The sequence below is a fragment of the Syngnathus scovelli genome, chromosome 3, assembly GCF_024217435.2.
Source record: "Syngnathus scovelli strain Florida chromosome 3, RoL_Ssco_1.2, whole genome shotgun sequence".
Classification (NCBI taxonomy): Eukaryota; Metazoa; Chordata; class Actinopteri; order Syngnathiformes; family Syngnathidae; genus Syngnathus; species Syngnathus scovelli.
In genome coordinates, this window is record NC_090849.1 from 10,751,742 (window position 1) to 10,770,440 (window position 18,699).

Consider the following 18,699-nt stretch of genomic DNA (forward strand, 5'->3'; position numbering starts at 1 on the left):
CAGCAAGCACCCCACCTTCCCTCTCTTGTTCCCTATAGAGGTGTGAATGTGTGTGCTTTTTTGACGAAGCCTCTCAGTTGCCGCTTTACTCGTTGATGTCCCGGCTGCTGTTGAGAAACTTGTCAATAGAGTCTTTCATTTACCCCGCTAACAAGCAAAAGGCAAATCAAACCTTCAACCCTCATTCAGTCTCAGTCTCATTCTTATCCCATCCAGTCAGCTGAGAGTCAATATGTAGTTATGTACTCCACAAAATACAGTATCAAGACACTGTGTGACACTTGACCTTGAAAGCGTGTTTAAACGATGATGAATGTCATGATGAATCGAGTGCACTGTTCTGACGGACAAGCACGGCAGAAAAGAAGGCCCCGCCATCCCCTGAGGCCCTTCATCTTGGCAGTACACGTGTTATGTATTCTGATCACAGCTTCGTAATGACCCTTGGATAGACTGAGCATCTCTTCCTTGGGGGGTTGTACACTCTTCCCTGGCGTGAGTCACGTGGGCTTCCCGTTTATTCTGATTTGTTTATTCAGTGTTCCATTTGAAGACCCAGACTAAAGAGACTTGTATCAATACACTGAAATGACCAAGGTGACCGTTAAGTGGGAATAGGTTGAAGTCATCTTCACAATGACTGATTGACAAATCTCTTTCTGTAACGTTGGAAAGATTTGCTCAGTTCTCTCTTAATTAACATGAAGAATAACAGCTCTCAGGGGTTGTCAACAGTCTGTGTTGAAATAACTCATTTGTGCAGCAATTTCCCTGTAGGCGGTGTTGTTAAAATATATGATACATGAAGGACTAAAGTATGGTCTTGTCTTGTATTCTGGCAGCGTAAAGTATCAGTTCTCTCTCTCTCTCTTCCGTCTGAAACACAAAATATTCTGGACACTGAATGCACAATATGTTTCAGCCCTGGACACGTTTTATACGCGCTTATTTTTCCTGTCACTATGTGAGTGGAAAAATGTTTAGTGGAGCCCTCCCTGTGGTCTGTTGTGCTTTTCATCTGACCGTCTGTCAATCACTGTCGACATTTGAGCACGCCAACCCGACAGAGAATTGCTTCACTTCTGTGTCCAGCTCCTATCTCTGCCTAACTGACTTCTCCACATAGACAGATTCCTATTAAGGCTTATTTTCAAGATGTATTCTCAAAACCTTTCAAAGGATGTTCTAAACCTTTTGAAGGTGCAGTTTTGCTTAGGTCAGACATACTTCCCTTGCAGCCAAGGTTTTATGAATGCATTGTATTGTACGATAAATCTTTCAAACTACTGAGACAGAAACTGCTTTGTTCAGGCCAGAAAAGAGCTTCAGAGGAGGAAAGTGGTCTCTGTGAGTGTGTTTTTTACAGCATTTATTTAGCGTATAGTGCTCTCAGTTGTGTATTTTTGTTTCGATATGTTCTGATACAATAAAGATTTCAACTCAAATATATGTCTAGAACAGAGTGGGCAAACCTTTTGACTGATGGGCCAAGCAGAGTTCACATTTATGTGCACCTTACTTATATGGTCGTGAAAATACGATGGTTTAAACAACTTTGGCAAGCCAAATTTTGGCCATGCCTGGTCTAGAATCAGATGTGCTCCAGTCCGTTGGTTTGACAAGGCTGTTTACCAGACCGGCGGTTTGTAAATGGACAGACTAATCAGTTTTATGAGTGATAGTTAATTCAGCATCTGATTTAAACTATCATGGTCGCACACATAAAAATGTAGGCTTTACTTGCTTTACATTACAGGAACAATGCTGAATTAAAGCAATTTTACAGGAAAGAGTGGCCAAAAATATGCCCATAGAAATGTGAACGACAAATTGGCAGATGTAGAAAGCGCTTGATTTCTGTTGTTGCTGCTCAGAGTGGCTCAGCCAGTGATGAGGTGTGACCGCGCAATCACTTTTCAAAAAAGGCCATGCACCTGTGGATTTTTTGCTCTACAATTTTTAATAAGAAACTAGCTGCATTTCGTCTTGATTTATGTTGCCTATGACTAATATTTCACTGTGTTTGATGATGTGAAGTGTCAAACGTGCAACAACAAAAATAGGCAGAAAGAAAGCATGGTATCTCATTCTTTCAATGCTAATCCCATTATTTTCAATTGGCAGCAGAAATAAAATAATTAACCTTACTGTTGTGATACTTTCATTTCTAAGTGTCTCGTTAAAAGGTTTGGAATGACGTGACAAAGCAATGACAAAGCAAAGCTTCCCCTCTACCCGTTGTTCGTAGCAAGATGCTCTCATCTTAAAAAATAGACCAAAGCAAAGAGGAAAAACAGGTGGGAGGACTGCACGTAATTTTAAGTGAGGCTAATGGAGTCTGCTAATGTGTATATTTATTTAGGCTGCTGTGTCCTCTTCCGACAGAATCCGCCTCTTTACATGCCTCCCAGGTCCCTGGAGTGTGAGTCACTAGTCACTTTCAATAATGCAGCTCATCTAAGGGCTCAAGATGCAGCCTTATAGAGCCCTTCATCATGATTACAAATGGAATTGATAAAAGAGACAGCAAGCTTCGGGCACTGTTACAAGTGGACTGCAGCAAGCAAGCTACTTAAGGGGCAGGTATTCTTATGAGGGGTTGTCAGGGACATAATTCATGATTACATTTTACACTCACATACACACACAAGGAACTGAAATGCTATCGTACACTTGTGAAATGATTTTACACAGAGTAGTCAAGTACTCTCATGCACACTACTGAAATATTCTCTCACAGATTTTTCACTTCTATACTGTACGAAAGCCAAAAAACTGATAGAAACTCTACCTGCCTGTTTCTTCTTAAATCATAATTAATAATCATCATTAAATCATCAGGACCAAAAAACAGACTACCTGACAGTTTCTTCCTAAATAGACCTTAAATGGTGGGGGCTTAAACTATTGACATTGATTAAATGGTGAAAATTAATTTGGAAAAAATGATTCTCATTAATATTTACATTCTTAACAACATTTACATATTTGATTTTACTGATAGGAATCCGGGCGGCTCGGTGGCGCACTGGGTAGCACGTCCGCCTCACAGTTAGGAGGGTGCGGGTTCGATTCCACCTCCGGCCCTCCCTGTGTGGAGTTTGCATGTTCTCCCCGGGCCCGCGTGGGTTTTCTCCGGGCACTCCGGCTTCCTCCCACATTCCAAAAACATGCTTGGTAGGCTGATTGAAGACTCCAAATTGTCCCTAGGTGTGAGTGTGAGTGCGATTGGTTGTCTGTCTCTGTGTGCCCTGCGATTGGCTGGCAACCAGTTCAGGGTGTCCCCCGCCTACTGCCCGATGACGGCTGGGATAGGCTCCAGCACGCCCGCGACCCCCGTGGGGACTAAGCGGTTCAGAAAATGGATGGATGGATGGATGATAGGAATCCATTAGATATGTGTTGTTCTGCAAGTCACGCTTCATCACAACGTCTTTAGTAGTTACATATTGCAAGTCAACCTACCGTCTTGTGGTTGCCACTTGGTAGACTCCAAAGGGTGATGATGCACTAACATGGGCACACGCACCTCCTTGCAAGTGCTCCACTAATCACTTCAGAAAAGGAAAAACTCATGAGGAATTATGAAACAAACCAACCGATAACTTCAAGGTGAAAACTAACTAAATAAGGATCCAACCTTTAGCAGCCAACACAAAGACTAATAGGCAAATAAATGCAATATATTAATTTAAATGGTAACTGAAATGTATGTATAAATAGAAACCAAGCAAAAACAAAAGAAGCAGGGCTATGTAGGGGCTTACACCTGTTCAACGAGGGATCGTGGACAACTCCCTTACTCACACATACAATTGTATACACAGTATTGAAATGCTCTCATAAACAAGTACTTTTTTTGTTCATACACAACTGAAATGCATAGTAAACACAAAACACTGTCAATTACACAACTGAAATGCCTTTTCCCCCTGGCCGCAGCACATTTACCGTAATTTTCGGACTATAAGCCACACCAGCTAAATTTCTGAGATATTTTAGGGGTTTTTTTTCTTATATAAGCCGCACCGGACTAAAAGCTGCACGTGCACACGAGTTATTTACAAAGAAAGACAGTACACAGAAAGCCTTTTTAAAGTTTTAATAACATAGTTTAAAATATCTTTCTAAACACTGCCTGTGACACAGCAGGAGTACCGCAGCAACACGTAAGTGTGCACGCGAGTTATTTACAAAAAAAGACAGTACAGAGAAAGCCTTTTTAAAGTTTTAATAACATAACATAACATTTCTTTCCAAACACTGCCTGTCACGCGGCAGTAATACTGCAGCAACACTGAAGTAACACAGCACTAATAGAGCTGGATAAAAAAAAAAAAAAAACATACCAGTAAAAGTCACTGAGCCGCGGAGGTAACACAGCAGCAACACGGTAGCACAGCACTAATAGGACTGGTTAAAAAAACATACCAGTAAAAATAAAAAAAGAGCAATCTTCATCATACTCCTGTGCACTGAAACCATTGAAGTCTTCCTCCTCAGTGTCCGATTGGGATAGCATTAGATATCCTTCGCCACACACTTTCTCAGTCTCTCTTTCGTCGTTGCTTTTATGCATTTCTTTTAGCATTTTCCATGATGAAGATCTGATCATGCTAATTTTATTCATGCACGAAGCACTAAGTTACTTTAAACTAGCGAGCTCGACGTATAGCTCCAGAGTAGACGTGACTGGGAACTAAAGAAAGAAAAGTGTGACGCAACAGGATGTCCTCAACAATGGGCCAAATCGACTGCCTTTAACTTAAAAGCGGTATAATATACATTTCTTTTGTTCCCCTTAATGACGGTTTGTGTATAAAAGCGTCCTTTCAGTAATGTCCGTCTTGATCTCGTTGTGTCTCTTCTTTGTGAGAATTATACGGCACTATTTACCTTGAGGATGGACATGCGATTAACACCACTTTTCTCCCCAGTGACTGTGTCACATATCCCTCCGCCTAACAGCGGTCCACAGCCTTTTGACGAGTGTATAAAAGTGATCAAGTCATCACAAAAATCACGTAAAAAAATCCTATATAAGCTGCACCGGACTATAAGCCGCACGGTTCAAAATTTGAGAAAAAAATTGCGGTTTATAGTCCGAAATTTACGGTAATCATTCTGTTCAAAGAGAATGTGCCCGAAATGTACAAGTAAAATTCTTAATATGCATATTTATATCTATTATACACTCACTGGACACTTAAATAGGTACACAAATGCTGTATTCATTCTCATATTGTAAAGTAATCCAGAATTTATCCTAATCTTACACTTTTACTATAAAATAAAAAATAAATGTAAAATGTGTCCTATTCGGTTGGAAAAGATAGCTAGATAAATAGTTACCTGCTAATGAGGTCGGGGGTGTATACAGTTTGTGTAAGCACACATTTATACAAGAATAGAAAGGCGTAACTTCAATTACACAAACGTAGAACACAAACTATAAGTGACGTTAACATTTAAAATGTGAAATTAGCTATAACCAAAGGCTCAACAATGTTGGCTGTTGAATCGTGGAGTCTATTATAGTCAAGAGCTGCTGTTGACATAAATGGCAAAAAATACTGTATTGGGAAAGAGAAATTATAGAGGATTATGAGGTGGCAGTGTGTAGAAAGGTCTGAAGGAAGGCGCACAGAGAAACTGAATTAGCTGTCTGAATTCATGCAAGTATCGCTAAACTAAAAATTAATATACTAACGTAGGAAATGGGAGAACAAGTGGATATCTGTGATCAGGGTTACAAGATGTTGGACAAGACATGTTGGTGGTTGAGTGCACTCACACTTAAACTTGCTCAGTTTTGTGTGTGTGTGTGTGTGTGTGTGTGTGTGTGTGTGTGTGTGTGTGTGTGTGTGTGTGTGTGTGTGTGTGTGCGTGTGTGTGTGTATGCGTGTATGCGTGTGTGTATGCGTGTGTGTATGCGTGTGTGTATGCGTGTGTGTATGCCTGTGTGTGTGCGTGTGTGCGTGTGTGCGTGTGTGTGTGTGTGTGTGTGCGTGTGTGTGTGCGTGCGCGCGCGTCAACCAGGTGTGAAATTCAGTTTTCATTTGAGCAGAAATTTGTATTCATTTAGTATTGAAATGCTAAACAACAGGATGTCCTAGTTTTTTTTTCATCACTTTAAAATCAATTATCTTGAAAACAACTTAGTCTAGCTTAATAAAATTTAATAGTTAAGGTGCTGGACATCATAAGTTTAATAAGAGGCCGATTTCACAAATGTTCAATATGCGAACCGCCTGTGACACAGTTCACGCTGTCCACTGTGGAAGTGATTCTCTGCCTGACTTCATCAATGCTAGCAGGATAAAGAGAAACACACAAAAAAATTGGAATTTAGCCTTACTTTATCAGACCACAATTTATTCCAGTGTTTTAAGCATTATTAAAGTGTTTTAAATGTTTTTAAACTACACTGTAGACCGAAGCACCACATCCTCTTTGTTTTTATTACAAGTGCTGTTTCTTCTTAAATCCAGACTATGTTCCCAGACTGACTGGCACTGTTTGTTCTAAGCCTCTTTTAATGAACACACTCCAACTCACCAGCAAATCACCATGATCTTTTCACCTGGGTTTGGGAAAAAAAAGATCCAGCAACTTGGCTATGCAGCCTTAACCACCACAGAGCAAACATTCACGCTTGCAAGGACTCAAGCCTGAAGGCATATGTTCTTTGCAACCCACCTATTTGCAAAATCTCCTTTCATTAGTGCTTTTTGAGTGTGTTAACATGCAGAGGGGGTGTTAAATACTGGTCTCTAAAAAATAAAACACAAATTTTAGGAATCATATATTTTCATACAATAAATAAAATTGCAAGAATTGCATAGCACTCGGGCTGCATTCTAAAATCCACTTTCATGATGAATTAAAGGAAAGGAACGATCCATACATCCATGTTCTATACCGCTTGTCCCCACGGGGGTCGCGGGCGTGCTGGAGCCTATCCCAGCAGTCATCGGGCAGTAGGCAGGGGACACCCTGAACCGGTTGCCAGCCAATCGCAGGGCACACAGAAACAAACAACCATCCGCACTCACACCTAGGGGCAATTTGGAGTGCTCAATCGGCCTACCAAGCATGTTTATGGGATGTGGGAGGAAACCGGAGTGCCAGGAGAAAACCCACGCGGGCACGGGGAGAACATGCAAACTTCACACAGCGAGGGTCGGAGGTGGAATCGAACCAGTACCCTCCTAACTGTGAAGCAGACGTGCTAACTAGTGAACCACCAAGCCGCCAGGAAAGGAACTATCTAGTATATGTAAAAAAATAATGTCCTCCAACATTCATTAAATGAAAAAAAGCTGCTTTAACTGTGATCAACAGAGTTCATTGTCTGTTCAGGTCAATTTCACTTGCCGCACACAAGCCTGATTCCTTTCAGATTTCCTGGTTATTGAAAAAAATGAATTTGACTGTCTACCTTGGAATCACGCACGCATTTGTCTGGCCATCATTTTGTGCCCTCAAGTCAAGGGGTCTTGTCTTATGCAGCAAGATATCAACCCAACACTGCCTCTGACTGGTTCTAACAAACTAAAATTGAGGTTGCAATGGCCCATTCAAAATCCAGACTTGTGGTTGAAACAATTTTGTGGAGTACAGTGGGCCAAAATTCGATGTGAAAGACATCATCAGCGATTGTTGCAAATGCTTAATTAGGGGTTGGACAACTTCTTATTCAAGTACTGTACACATTAATCTGTTAAGCCTGCATCTCAACAGATTGAGAGCCTTTTAACATGTCAACTTGTCATCCATGATTTCAGTTTAGCACGGACAGTGATTTTTTTTTTAATTACAATTAGGAACAGCATTTACTTCAACGGTCCTAGTGTACTGTGTATGGTTATCTTGAGTCGCTGTATATATAAAAATGTCCCAATCTATGTTGAGTCAGTCCTTCATTGAATAAATCTAGTTGCGACAGTGAAAGACAGAAACACAAATGTCAAGTCTCTGTTTGGGCAATTAAACACTTTGCTTGTGCATCTTGTTTTTCAGTTATCACACACACTGACCCACTTTGTCATACTGTGTTTAGTGTCAATACACTGGAAGTGTGTGAGATCCCCCTGAGCCCAGAGGTGATGTATGGTCCTCCTGGCCTGGACCTATCTTGCCCAGTAGCCATGACCGTGGCTCACTGTGCCGAGGTAGACTCTGAGAACTGGAACATCCATCTCAAGAGGAGAACCCAGGGCAGTAAATGGGAGGTAAGACCTGCAGGCACACAACTGTCGAATAACATTTTGTGCTTCTTCAATTGTCTTTTCTCCACATTGGTCCCATTCTTTGTTTAGCAGAAGAAATGTCACTAGCAGCACTGCAGTAATCCCCAGCCTCCATCGCGCGTGGTTTACTTTCAAAACCACACCCACAACAGGAGAAATCTGCGTCGTCGAATACACTCTAAAAACTTACATTTTTAAGGTTGTTAAACACACAATACAATACAAACAAATTTAAGCACATAATATATTGACAGCAAGACCAATGGATATTAATAAGCAGTAAGAACAAAAGAGAGTAACAAATGTAATAACACTTCAATATGTGGAAAAAAAGATCTTTGGGTGAAATCAATATTTTTTTTATGAGCCAATTTTGAAGAACAGAAAAGAGAAGAGCAACGGTAATTTAAAAAAAATCTGTGATCTCGCAGGCCCCTCGTAAATATGACCGCAATATACGTTAGGGCGTTTGAATACGTAAGTGAATTTAAATAAAAGGCTGATTCCAGCGTGATTTTTTTTTTTATCTTGATTTGTTACTGTTAAACAAAAAAATCGATAGGGAAGTCTTTCAATAAATTCTGAGCCAATATGGCTTTTTTTTTTTTGTCTGCCTCGAGAGATCCACTTATTCTATTGGATCCGATCCACATGACACATGCAGATAACGTAAATGCACAAGATCGCTGACGTACGGGTTTCAACAGTAATTTACTACATGACCTTGTCCTCTCATAGCCATATCACTGTGCAACTTTCCTGAGAACCAAGAATTTCTTCTAAAAAGAAATAAAAACAAATTAAGCAACAGCTGCTGATGTTTTCAAACCTCTCAACCATAATGATAACTGTTTGGGTTTATTTCAGACAATGAAGTCCATCTGTTTTTGCCGCCCATGCAACGATGGTAAATAACTCCGGCAGCTGTAGGCATATTTTAAAAGTTTCTTGAAAGTATACAGCCAAGACCCACACAAAAACTCAAGCAGTAGATTTAAAAAATGTGCCAAACATGTTGCTCATCGTACAAAGCCTACATCTTTTTTTATCACCTGGAGTTTAGGTCAGACCTGAGGAGCCAGCTGTTATTTGGGGCACGGATGTCTTTGAATGAGCAGTCGAAGGCAACATCCCCAACGTTATAGAAATACAATTGCCGAGCTATTGACTAGCGGGGGTGAAAATATTGAGCATCATCCAACACAATTTTGAAATCTTTCACAACAATAAATACCCCTACAGCGTTAATAAAGGCCGCCTGAGTCAGGTCATCTGAGTCCATCCAGCCTTCGTCTGTCCATAAGTAATACAAATGTATAGAACTGCCTCTCACTTGTTCTACACCCAGTCCGCATGAACAGTGGAATGTCCATCCATCCATCCATTTTCTGAACCGCTTAGTCCCCACGGGGGTCGCGGGCGTGCTGGAGCCTATCCCAGCCGTCATCGGGCAGTAGGCGGGGGACACCCTGAACCGGTTGCCAGCCAATCGCAGGGCACACAGAGACAGACAACCAATCGCACTCACACTCACACCTAGGGACAATTTGTAGTCTTCAATCGGCCTACCAAGCATGTTTTTGGAATGTGGGAGGAAACCGGAGTGCCCGGAGAAAACCCACGCGGGCCCGGGGAGAACATGCAAACTCCACACAGGGAGGGCCGGAGGTGGAATCGAACCCGCACCCTCCTAACTGTGAGGCGGACGTGCTACCCAGTGCGCCACCGAGCCGCCTCAGTGGAATGTCTAAAGTTGTAAATAATCCTTTATAGGACACTGGTGAATACAAGTTATCCAAATATTGTATCAATTTTAGTTCAACGCAGAAAAAGTCAACTTAATCGCCTTAAAAAAGAAACTGTAGCATTGTAAAAACCTACATTAACCTATCAGGGGACGTTTTAAGTAAAGCACAAGTGTGAAGGGATAATTTGATGAATTGTAATTAATTTCATTGACGATACTAATTAGTGTAAATGTCACGGTGTCCGTCTAACAGTTCTGAGGATTAGGGTTTGATTTGAACTCAAGCCTCAGCCTTGCCATGTGGAGTTGGGAGCATGTTTTCCCCATGCTTGCGCAGCTTCCGCTGACATTGAAAATCCTGTATTTTCTATTTATAGAAGACTATAAATTGTCCATGTGTGAAGGGTTGGTCTACAGCACAGGTGTCAAACTCAAGGCCCGGGGGCCAGATACGGCCTGCCACATCATTTTATGTTGCCCGCAAAGACAAATTGTGCATCAAATTCGTGTGTCATGACTTGAATTGCAAATTGTCTTCACTTTTAATAATTTTTTAAAATATTTGACCAGTTTTTACTCATCTGATTTGAGAACGAGTTATTTGTCAGTTTATTTTGTAGCTTTTACTGTATATAATATGAGGTGCTCAGACATTTATTTGGGTTGACAGTCATAATGGCCCTCCGAAAGAAGCTATGACTACAATGTGGCCCGCGAAAAAAATGACTTTGACACCCCTGGTCTACAGTATATGTCCCCTGCGAATCAATTTCACTATCGGTTGTCATAGGCTCCAAGATCTTTTGGAATCTTTACTATGAGCTGTATGCAATAAAAGCAGCAGCTGGTCATGTGACAGGTAAATTATGTGCAAGCTCTACATGAGAGCCGATTGATCCTGCCTTATGTTCTCTGTGTCCGCAGGGTGACATCAGGCCTCATGAAGGTAATGTCGTAGCAGGAGTAAAATAAAGAAACAATTATAGTCGGTAATAGGCAGGAAGAGGCATAGCTGCTGTCAGTCAGTGAGGTGAATTGTAAGAGAATTGCAATAGAGGGCATAAGGGGCTGTTAGACAAGGAAAATATTGATTAGTGGATCAGGAAAGATCCTGCACAATGAATTTAGACGTTAGCAAATCAGGTGGAAAAGCACGGGGGTGTTTCTATGCTTCCAGCATTTTTCTGCTTTCCTGCAATATATCAACACAAGGAACAAGCAATCTGTTCAACTGCTGATAATTTACTTTTCTTCTCAGCATCGCTCTAATATTTTCAAAAATAACTTTGCCTTGGGTTCATATTGCATTCTTGTAGGTGTTTTATCCCTACAATGTCAGAATGTTTTGCACTCTCTGTCAAAGTTGTGTTTTTTATTTTTCTCAGATAAGTCTTGTAGCAGGGTGGCTCGGTGAAGCACTGGTTAGCAGGTCCGCCTCACAGTTTGGAGGGTGTGGGTTCACTTTCACCTCCGGCCCTCCGTGTATGGAGTTTGCATGTACTCCCCTGCCTGCGGGCACTCCGGTTTTCTCCCACATCCCAAGGCATGCGTGGTAGGCTGATTGAGCACTCCAAATTGCCATTAGGTGTGAGCGCAAGTGTTGATGGTTGTTCGTCTCTGTGTGCCCTGCGATTGGCTGGCAACCGGTTTAGGGTGTCCCCCGCCTACTGCCCGATGACTGCTGGGATAGGCTCCAGCATGCCTGTGACCCCCGTGGCGACAAGCGGTACAGAAAATGGATGAAAGTCTTGTAGCATTTCATTCCAAAGCAATAATGGGCAAACTCTCTGTCACTTTGAACTATTGTGTTTTTAGCTGTAACCATCAAGATGATGTCAACTTTGGAATGGAGTAAAAATAATGAGAAGAAAAAGTCAGTCATACTGGAATGTATATGTAAATTGGGCAAAATGTTTTAGCAAGCCACACACGGGTCAGAATAATGAATACCACAGGTTTGCCCCAGGCTTTTGTGGTGGTTGTCAGCACTTAAAAGAGCTTGTTATTTAGTGATAGGGTGCTTTCTCCATTGTCTGTTCTTGCTGCAAATATTATTTTCTGAACACAGAAGTGGAGGCTATATTGATTGTTTAAGAGCTCTTTCATGCATCCACATAAGGTACATAAATGTCTTACCACATCTAGCCTTGATGTTGTGATGGCCCTTTACACAGCAACCAGATTGGCATACAATAGTAAGAATACAACTCCTTTCAGTATTTTGCTGCTTTTTCTGTTGTTTTGTACCAGACGTTTTTAGGTTTAGTCATAAGATTAATGTCCAAACGCGTCTTGCAGGGGTACATCATTTGTTGGGTATGGTTTTATGTGTTATAGTAATAATAATACAACTGTCTGTGTCATTTTGTATATGGGAAAACATAATGATATCAAGCAAATGACAAAATAGTCACTTATAAAAAGTACAACTTTGGAGGTCAGAGTGAGTAGAAGAGGTTTGTTGTTGTGCATGTGGCTGCTACTAACACAGTGAATGGATGGCTCAACGCTCCTCATCATTTTTATGAGCAGAAAAAATAATTCTCCTCAGGCATCAGTCTAAACCACAATATTTGTTCTCACTGCACCTATTAAGTTATGTATTCACACATCTTTCATGGATTGTATAGGCCCACACTGGGTCCTATAAATGTCTGATGGTGAGATTTTGGAGGATGTGGAGGACAGTTGAGTTTAAAATACACAAAATGTTTCAAAGCTCGAAAAAAGCACTTGAAAATGCAGAAAAGAAGATGTTCATCTGGCAAGCGCAGAGCTGCCAAATAATGTTCAAATATATATGCGTATTTGTGCCAAACTGAAGCATATAACGCGACATACTGCCACAACCTACCTTGATGTACGTATAAAGTGTTGATGGTCATTGTGCCCAATATGCATAGCTAACCAATGTCTAATAAATATTGCAACAGATGTTAATTGTGTACAACTGCTGTAAATGGTGTGAGTACATGAAGATAAAAACAATCAGCCAATTGGCCAATCCTTGAAGGGCCAGAATCGGTCGATTCAATTTATCGGCCAGGCCCTCATTTTGACAAAGGGTGAATTTCTGTATTTAGGATCGCGTTTTCTTGAATTGAAAAAAAGTGTGAATTTCAGAATAGGAACCAGATAAAGTGCTTACATTTAATTTTGAAGGCAATTATCTAGACAAAATGGACCAGATAAACACAGCTTAAATTGGTGATCACATTAATCAAAGTCAATGTGCAGTACTTATCATTTCTATATCTATACATTTGAGATATGCCTTGAAATGTAAAGTGCATTATAAATCAAATCTATCATTATTATTATTATTATTGTTATCTGATTCTGCTTGAGGTGTCCTCATTTTTGTTTGAACATTTACAACACTTGTAGTCGTATTAAGGATATTTGTCTTACTCCTAGTTAGCTGGTTAATGCTAATAAATAAGCCACCCTGAAACGACATAATTTTATGTTGCATGATAAAATGCAAGCTCCTCAAGTGAAGTTACCGAAAAGCAGTTAAAGTCTTGTTGTAATTTAATGCCTTGTTTTTGATACAAGAAATTCAGAGTTTATCTACCGTAATTTTCCGACTATAAGTCGCAGTTTTTTTCATAGTTTGGGTGGGGGGCGACTTATACTCAGGAGCGACAAAAATCCGTGATGTAGTTAAACCGTGATAAACGAACCGCGATGTAGCAAGGGATTACTATCATTTGACCTGCAAGTGATGTCAGCAGCGCGGCGGTTGTTTACATAAGAACAAAGGATTCTATCACGGGATGACGAAGATGACGAAGGGCCCCACGTTTGAAGGATTTAATGATTTGGAGTGACACAAGGTTTGAAAAACATATTTATGTTATAGTTATTTGATATATTTTATTTCATGTAGCAACTTGTATATGTTTTTATCGTTACAGTTCAGTAGTTGTTGGCTCGTTGAACTCTTGTTTTGTTAAATAAAGAGCCGTTTACCAAACCCACGTGTTTCCTGGTACTTTGCTAACGCTACAATATAGTTGTATACTAGATCTGTGCGGCGCGCACGCGGCGTTGTTGACATAAAGGACGAGGAATTTGACTGATGGATTTAATGATTAGGAGTGACACAGATGGTTTGATAATATTGTTGTTACATGATAGTTATTTGAAATATACTTTACATATCGTTATATGGGTCTGTGGAATAATTAGAAATGCAACTTACGAGTCCGACGTCAGCGGCGCATATGTGGCGGATCCGCGGCATTGTTTACATAAAGGACGATCGATGGATTTAATGAATTGGAGTGACACAGATGGATTGATAAACGTGTTATTTATGTAATACTTATTTGAATAACTCTGAATGTTACTCAGGCCCGTTCTCAGCTCCTCGTTTGTGTATATGTCACGTTAGCATACCGTATCGTTTAGCCTGTTGTTGCTGGTTCATGTCTGTTCTTGGTGTTGGATTTTGACAAATAAATTTGCCCCAAAAGTGCGACTTATACTTCGGTGCGACTTATATGTATATGTTTTTTTCACTGTATTTTGCATTTTATGGCTGGTGCGACTTATACTCCGGTGCGACTTATAGTCCGAAAATTACGGTAACTTTATATTTGTTTGAAATTGCCAGACTGAAAATGTTTCTAGACAATAAAGTTTGCTATTGTGCACAATGTGAATTTAAATAGGAAATCAAACCACAAATTGTCTTTCTTCTGTGCAGTCAAAACACAACGTTCTGATTTGTTTTGTTTGTGGAACATGTATTGAACGGACAAAATCTGCCTGTGATGTAATTTTCAGCCAACAGCAATGGCTGCCCCCTGAGATGCACAAAAACGAGTGGATGTGGACCTCATATTCCATAAACGTAATATTACTCAGAATGCCGTGGTTATACTACGTAGTGGAGACACAGACAACAGCATATTATTGTTAACATTTTTTGGGGGTTGACTTCCTCTTTAAGAAATAAAAAGTGATTAAATTAAAAAAGGAAAGCAATTGGTTGTTTATAAAGTAAGATGAACCGTGGGATACTCAAAATATTTTATATCTGCATCCCTACATTCAACCACCCCATTATATAGTTGTATTTTTTTTGTTTAATAAAACCCTTTTTTCAAGTACTAACCTGCAACAAATTGCTCCTCAAAATTAGTAATCAACTACTCAGTAATTGAATAGCAAAATTGCTCTATGAAGATACAAAAATCAAGCCTTGTTTCTTTAATGTGATTTCCTATTAATTTGAAGAGTAAATAGTTTCCATTATTATTTCAAATCCAGTCTGGTTCAGGATATTTGTTACCTCGTGATGCCAGATATTTATTTGCTTCCCACACATGAAAACAAATTCTGGATGTGTTCTAATGTTTGAACAGAAATAAGAAGGAAAGCAAGGTATGAATAAGTTCTTCCCTCCAGTTGGAAATAATGAAGTGCTTAGAATGCTGCTGTCTCATAAATAAAACACTATCCTGCTCGTGGTGACTATTTTGTGTTATGCTATGTACCAACATCTTTACTATAGTAGGGAATATTTTTTTGTTCCCCAGAGATTGTTCACCAGCTGCGTAGATTTTTTATTTTATTTTATTGTATTGTATTGTTATTTTTTTATGATTTAAACCTCTGTTGTGTTTTTGTCCAGTGGTGAAAAAGAATTTAATTTATCAGTGCAGTTCTCGGCATGAATATTTAATGTTATATGTGTTTCTTTGAATTTAACAAAATAGCAATGTAAGTGTTTTGAGGAAGTTTTGCAAAAGCAAGTTTCAATATGGTGGAGGATAAAATGCACTTATTTCTTCATATCTGAAGTTTTTTTTAGGTTTTTCCTTTATTTCTAATACCCGTATGTAACATTTTAGACTTATTTTACTCATTAATTAATAATTTGTCAAATTTGGCACTTGAACAATAGACACCTCTCATGTTGTTATAGCAGTGGCATCGGTGCAACATTGCATAGTGTTGTTTGTAATGTTTGTTCAAACTAAGTCGTATGCAAACATGTTTATTTCAAATGTAGCACAATTTGTTTTGTAATCAAGCGGTGGCTGTGACCTGGTCGCTCAGTGACCAGAGGCTCAGGGTTGGCAGTTCAAATCTTGCTCTGTCCAAGTCATGTGTTGTGTCCTTGGGGAAGATCTACCCATGAGGCTGTCCATGCCGCTGCTGTTGGGTTGGTCGACCGCCGACGTAGCTTCTGCTTACCCCAAGTTTCAATAATAATAATAATAACAAAAATAATAAGAATTTATACGTATACCTTCCGTCAGTATTGATGCCGGAAAATTGCAAGAGTGACTCAGATTCATCACAATCACTAAGTTTACATGCAGTCAATATATGGGTTAACATCAATATTCCGGTTTCTGGAACATTCTGAACGGACAGAGCTACTCGCACATTTAAATACCCTGATTGAAACACATCAATTGATGAAAGATTTCATCATCCCTGTACAGCTGTCAGCGGCTCAAACTTACAAGCATAAAATAAATGCCTAAGACCCCTGGAGCTACATATATATTATGTTACCTTACCATATATGTATATCCCAATCGATAAAGTCTCCAAATCAATTCTCGACAAATAGGTTTGGCGAGCTATTATAAGCTTGATTTAAAACGCATCTATCAAAAAATGTGTGCAGTTTTTCTTAATGGATCAAATTTGATTTATCTTTTTAGCTCCACAGGTATTTTGAATGTAAATCCTCCTTATTCTGGATTCTGAATCACAGTACAATTTAGGACTGCAAAAATAATATATAACATAAAAGCAATACACTTCTTAGAAACTGACCCTTCTTGAAAGTTTTTATAATTGTTGCATAGCAATTTAGATAAACTAATTGAAATATAAAATAATCTCTTCTATTGTCTTAATTTGAATGTGGATGTAAATCTAAACAGTCATTGTGATATGAAAATAATATTTAAGGATTGCAGACTAATTGTAGTGTGGATAAGGTTCACGGTCACAAAATAGAGACATACCTTTATAAAAGGTTAAAACCGACAATGTTCTCTTCTCAGGAGGTAATGTTGGTGGAGGATGAGTCCACTTCTTGTTACTGCCTAATGGACACCACAAGCTGCCACCTGCTGCTCAACCAGCCTGGTTCCTACGTACTCGTGGGCGAGCCCTTGACACAGACTGCCATCAAGAGGCTGAAGCTGGCTGTGTTTGGGAACATGGAGGGCACTTCCATGAACTACAGCCTGCGGGTGTATTGTGTGGATGATACACCCCATGCCTTTCAGGTGGGGAAATCTTTTTTTCATTGCACACATCCATCAAGCAAAGAACTAGTAGAAACTGTTTGGGATAAATTTCAGACCTATTTCTATGGGTGGCGCTGTTTACAAGCCATCACTCTTCACTTATGGAAATCAAAACACCAGCACTTCAATTTTCATGTAAATGACAATTCAATATGTATATCAATACATGGGGTGTGATACGATTCAAGATTGGTTCATTTAAAAGTGGAACGATTTGACGCGATTCAGTCAGATTTCAATTTCATTTGATATGGTACGGTTCGGTTCATCGGGAAAAAAAAATCTCAAATAATGATTCAATACGTAGCATGATATATTTTAAGGGTTTGATCCAATAATGTGTTTAAATCAAACACGAATATCTGATTCAAACTTTTTTCTGGAACGATTTGACTCAATTCAGTCAGATTTCAATTTTATTCGATATGGTACGGTTCGGTTCATCGGAAAAAATCATCTCTAATAAATAATTATTCAATACGTATCATGATATATTTTAAGGATTTGATCCAATGACGTTTTTAAATCAAATACGAATATCTGATTCAAACGTTTTTTTTCTAATGTACCCCATCTATTCTTCTGTCAACTAGGTATTGTTATGCTGTTTTGTGGATTGGATGTCCAACTTGGAAAACTTTTATTAGTCAGTAATTACCGCATTTCCCGCACCATAAGGCGCACTTGAAAGCCTTTAATATTCTCAAAAAACGAAGGTGCGCCTTTTAATAAGTTATGCCTTTTGTGTGGATCGAATTCCAAAATCTGTGAAGTCGTTTAGTGTGGCTTCCGTAATGTACAGGTGTAATATGTAGACCCGATGAACCAATCAGAGGACATTACGTTTTACGTCGATTGGGGCAAAAAAACAATCAGAGTTGTCCGTAACACGTAGAGTAGGTACCTCCGCCATCATTGATAAATAAATACTATCATTTGCGCAAATTTGTATAGTTGTTTTGGGTGGCTTCCGCCACAGAGAGACGTATTATACAGGCGCAATATGTAGACCCGATGAACCAATCAGAGGACACTACATTTTACGTGGATCGGGGCAAAAAAAAAACAGTCGGAGGATTGTACGTAACACGCAGAGTACGTACCTCCGCCGCCATTGATAAATAAATACTATCGTTTGTGCAAAGCAAATTGCATTAGGACCCTCTAAAATGGCACAGACAAAGAGACATGCTTACAAGGCACAATTAGAGCTTTCTGGAAAGCCAGGATCATTGCAGAAGAGCAACGTGACAACGACAAGATAATGACGAGAGGGAACTTGGCATGTTTAATGGCGAACTTGCCCACCTGTTTGATTTGGATGCAGAAGATGAGGATTTTGATGGATTTGCGTATCAATTTTGATTAACAATGTGAGTACAATACAGTACGTGATTAAATAGTAGAATAAAAT

General features: G+C 39.6%; 1 protein-coding gene across 3 annotated transcripts in view; it reads left to right on the plus strand.

Annotated features, from left to right (window-relative positions):
* unc5db (unc-5 netrin receptor Db) overlaps window positions 1-18,699 on the plus strand; it is a 174,843-nt gene that overhangs the window by 140,390 nt on the left and 15,754 nt on the right. For all 3 annotated transcript variants that reach the window (XM_049764214.2, XM_049764213.2, XM_049764215.2), the window contains 2 exons: window positions 8,063-8,234; window positions 17,037-17,264. In XM_049764214.2, coding sequence (XP_049620171.1) covers window positions 8,063-8,234; window positions 17,037-17,264 — 400 coding nt within the window. The remainder of the gene's footprint in view (window positions 1-8,062; window positions 8,235-17,036; window positions 17,265-18,699) is intronic.